At 41.0% G+C, this 4,437-nt stretch overlaps 2 protein-coding genes across 2 annotated transcripts; both read right to left on the bottom strand.

Moving 5' to 3' along the window:
• Positions 1-383: 383 nt before the first annotated feature.
• Positions 384-1,154, bottom strand: LOC119665505. Its single transcript, XM_038074727.1, has one exon. It carries the CDS (start codon positions 1,152-1,154, stop codon positions 384-386), a length of 771 nt encoding a protein of 256 aa, XP_037930655.1.
• Positions 1,155-3,231: 2,077 nt separating this feature from the next.
• On the bottom strand, positions 3,232-4,268 carry LOC119665504. Its single transcript, XM_038074726.1, has 2 exons — positions 3,977-4,268; positions 3,232-3,887 (listed from the first exon to the last, which is right to left on the bottom strand). Exons 1-2 carry the CDS (start codon positions 4,266-4,268, stop codon positions 3,232-3,234), a joined length of 948 nt encoding a protein of 315 aa, XP_037930654.1.
• Positions 4,269-4,437: the final 169 nt, after the last annotated feature.

Here is a 4,437-nt window from a genome sequence, read left to right as displayed (position 1 = left end):
CATTGCCATTTGGAACGTTGTTGCAAAGTTGAAAGATATTCATCATGCCATTGTCGCCAAAAATGCTGTTGCATTTGCCTTAATTGTCGCCAGTATGGTAATTTGTTGCTAGGCACCTTGCCAATAGGTTCACTTGGCACTGCCAATAGAGATCTGCCAATTAGGAAATCTGCAGGTGATAGAGCCATCTTGTCGTCACAAGTGTCATGCAATGGTATAAGTGGACGTGAATTCAAGCAAGCCTCAATATGTACAAGTAGAGTATGTAGCTGATCATAGTAAATGGAATGGGTGCAAACAATGCGTAGTAAGTGCTTCTTTGCTGACTTAACGGCAGCTTCCCATAAACCGCCTTGATGAGGTGCGCCAGGTGGTAGAAAATGCTATTTTGTGCCTCGATTTGCCAATTGCTGTTGAGAATATTCATTATGCCAAGCCTGTAAGTCAGCGGCCATTAAGCGATCTGCGCCAATGAATGTAGTGCCATTGTCACTGTATAAATGGTTACATGGATCACGCCGGTTTACGAAACGGGTGTAATGCATGAATGTCTCAGAAGGGAGATCTTCAGTCAGTTCGATGTGCACTGCCTTGGTTACCATGCACACAAAGATTGCCACGTAAGCCTTCCGCACGGTTCGTACAGCCTTGGAGCCAATTCGTATGTTGAATGGACCGTAATAGTTTAAGCCAGATCTTGTAAATGGTGGAGATGGGGTGACCCGAGCCTTTGGTAATGTCGCCATACGTTGTTTTAGCATTATGTGTTTATGCCGCCTGCAAATCGCGCATGAGTGTATGCATTGTTTGACCAAAATGTGTGCCTGTAGAATCCAATATTTGTGTCGAATCGTATGAAGCATAATTTGTATACCGCCATGAAGTGTGTCCTGATGCACCTGCCATATTAAAAGCTTGGCCAATGTGCAATCCTTCGGAAGAATGATTGGATGACGCTGTGGCTCTGCCACCCTCGCATTATGTAGGCCTCCGCCTACACGCAATATATTGTCCCCTGTGGAGTTGATGAATGGACTCAGTGCAATGAGCTTGCTGGATGTGGATATGGGCTGTGCCTTTTTCAGCTGCTTGATTTCCGCTGCGAAATATTTCGCTTGCTCTGCCTTGATGTGGTGATTTAAAGCAATGTCCATTTCGCCTGTACAGATGTGTGTATGCGAACGAAAACGCTGATGTGCCTTTTTGCAACGCAATATGTATGCAGTAGTGCGCAATAGCTTGCCAAGATGACTGAACCGGTCCAACAGATCTATGACGACCAATTCGTCGCCAGCAGTGTAGTGTGTCTGTTATAAGAGTTGAAATATTACCTGCAATGCCTTTACTTTAACTGGTTTTAACTCGCCCTCCATTATTGCCAGCTCTGCTGGTGCACAGTGGTGCAGCTCATTGATTGAATAATCAGTTGAATTAGGACCGAGCCACCATAATGCGTAGTTATGCAACGCCAAAGGGGATATGCCACGACTGGCGCAATCAGCTGGGTTGAGTTTGGTAGGAATGTGATGCCAATGCCTGATATCCGTCATCGATTGAATGCAGCCAACGCGATTAGCAACCTACTGCTTTAATTGTGATGTGTTTTTGCGTAGCCAACATAGAGCAATATTTGAGTCGGAGCATAGAGTGTATGGTACGTGATCCAAATGCAAAGCCTGCCTTGTTTCGTGTAAAAGAGTAGCCAACAATTGCGCAGCACAAAGTTCCAAGCGGGGTACTGTTACCGAATGTAATGGTGCCACTTTAGTTTTTGATGCGATAATGTGACTAGTGATATTGTCATTGTGGTTTGTTGCCAAATAGAGTGCTGCAGCCATTGCCTTGACACTAGCATGGCAGAAGCCGTGAAGTTGTATTTGATATCCGGGTTGCATGTCTATCCAACGCGGTATTTGCACTGCCTCCAGTTAGGACTGCTGCCTTCAGTATATGAGCCATTCTTGCAACAGTTCAAGTGGTAATGGGTCGTCTCATGCCAATTTTGTCAGCCAGAGTTTTTGTATGAAAGTTTAGCCTGTAACGACACGGATTTTTCAGTTTCGTTATAATTTATGCTGGGGTATCCTCAGTCTTTTCCAGGGGGTCGCTACAATAAATTTATAATCGCGGAGACAGGACTTCTCAAAATAAAAGTACGGCGGTTAAATTTTCAATGCAGATTTATTTAAAATATTAATAATGCAATAAAATAATATGTAATAAAGAAAAGAATTCAAATAAACGTAACTAGATAAACCTGGAGATCAACAATTTGTACAATTTTCAACGGTTTATATAAGATAGCTTTATATAGATTATTATTTCTTCATTCGTATTTCAATAACTTGAGATTTTAAACGTATGCAAATTCTGAATGTATTTCCTTAGTCGTATTTCAAAGAGGTTGGTTAGAGTTCACAGTGGTGGCTGATCCGGTTTCGTGGTTGTACCCTAGTATAATTTCGGTGATTATCCTGCTCGATGAGTACCTACTGGACGAAATGGGGTTAGTGAATGTATATATGTCTTGTTATATTGAATATGTATATAAAGTGTCTCCGCACCTGGACTTAAAACCGCCTATGTACTCGTAAACAATTATATATATATTTTAAATAGATTATACACAAGGCTTAAAACTGCCACTGTGTCAGACAATTTTTTTATATTTATTTATTTTATATGTTGACATACAATGCCACCGAGTGATCATACAAGACACACTCCATTCTTAGAAAATTGCGCCGTCTTTTATACGCATCCTCTTGAACTTTATGTGTAAAGTACACAAAGCTTTGAGTTGATCTTAGTTAAACTTAATGCACTTTAACACTTTTGCACAAAAGCTTCCTTGTGCATCTTTTTGCAGCGAATTGCATTCTAACGTTTTTGACGTTTGCAAATGTTTGTTTATATTTTTACTTTTTACATGTGCGCGTTTTTTTTAAATTAAATTGAATATAATTTATTAAAATAAGTAAAATTAATTAATAAGTAATATCGGAGTTTTAATAATTAATTTAATAAAATTATTTATATAAACTACGTTTCCTTTTTGTTTAAATTACTCAAAGTGACGTGTGTAAAGTGGTAGTGCAAAGGTATTTATAATTGTTTTCCAATTTTCTAAATAATAATTATATTTAATAAATTCATTTATAGAAACATCCAACATTCAAGTCATAGTATGTAGGTTGGAAATTTGTACAAAATTTCCCGCCAGAGGATCTGTTACCACTGCCTGTTCCTCTCGTCAACCTTGACTTGCCTGAACATTTTCTCGACATCAGCTGTGAATGCTATTCGATGCTGCCTGAAGCGAAGCAAAAGGTTAAGTAATAAATCCTGTATTGGGGGGCCATCGAGTTGTGTATCATTTAATGATATGCCATTCGACGTTTTTGCGGAAGCATTGAATACGACTCGGAATTTTGCCATGACTGCATGATGTGGAATGTAGTATGCCTGAGATGGGTCGCTTGAATGATGCTGAATAGGGTGCATGTGACCAAGTTGTTCGTATTCGCGCATAAAAGCCACATATCTTTGCGTCAGCTCTGGGTTGGATGCCAATTTTCGTTCCAACTGGTGAAATTGCCTGAGTGCCATCTGATGTGAATTCCCAAGTGGTGGAGCATCTGGTGTAAATGGTATTTGTACACAATAACTGCCATCATCAAAACGCTTATGTGTGCTCATGAAAATGCATTCGCAAAGATCAACTGCTCCTAGTTTATCGCCTTTAGCCATGTCAGTTTCTTTGGATTCAAATAGCCTGTGTAGAAGGTCATCAACTCGCTCATCAGGCGCCTCCACACGCAATGCCATAGATTGTTCCGCCTTGTAGTTATGCACGGTTGCTTCGGCTGGTCCGAATACAACCCAGCCTAATTACGTATTTTGTGCCACAGGATCATCAAGTTCGCCACGAACTATGCCATCTGCCAACAATTGGCCCCATACGTCTGGGGGTTACAGCCAAGCAATGCATCTATAACATCAGTTTCGCCAAATTTCGGGTCTACCAAAGGCAAATTGCGTAAATGCTGCCAATAGTTTTCCATGATTGGAGCCACAGGGACTGCTGATGTAATTTTGTTGATGATGTAGAATTCAACATCCAAGTCAAATGAAGCATTGAAAGTCGAAAATATGCGCAAGACTGCCCGGCCATTAATATATGAGCGATTGCCACTGCCAACGCCTTGTATTTGCAATGCACTTTCCTGCTTCCGCAGAGCCAGTTGATTAAAATATCGCGTACTCATTAGACTTACCTGAGAGCCTGGATCGCATAGAGCTCGACACGAGTCGATATCGCCAAAGCCATTTAAGATGCGTATTTGTGCTGTTGCCTATAGTAACGAATGTCTGCATTGGATGGTGTAGTCACTGATGCACACGTGGTGGGATGCCAACCTGGTTCGTTTTCGCTGG

This window comes from Teleopsis dalmanni, chromosome 1 (genome assembly GCF_002237135.1).
Source record: "Teleopsis dalmanni isolate 2A chromosome 1, ASM223713v2, whole genome shotgun sequence".
Taxonomy (NCBI): Eukaryota; Metazoa; Arthropoda; class Insecta; order Diptera; family Diopsidae; genus Teleopsis; species Teleopsis dalmanni.
The sequence above is the reverse complement of the archived record's forward strand: the minus strand, read 5'-3'. Positions and strand labels throughout refer to the sequence as shown.

Bases quoted from the DNA above. Each gene is read 5' to 3' on its own strand.
- LOC119665504 (XM_038074726.1), bottom strand. From the start codon at position 4,268: ATGAGTACGCGATATTTTAATCAACTGGCTCTGCGGAAGCAGGAAAGT. The intron at 3,888-3,976 runs GTAACCCCCAGA...ATACGTAATTAG, and splicing joins TATAGATGCATTGCTTGGCT to GCTGGGTTGTATTCGGACCA.
- LOC119665505 (XM_038074727.1), bottom strand. From the start codon at position 1,154: ATGGACATTGCTTTAAATCACCACATCAAGGCAGAGCAAGCGAAATAT.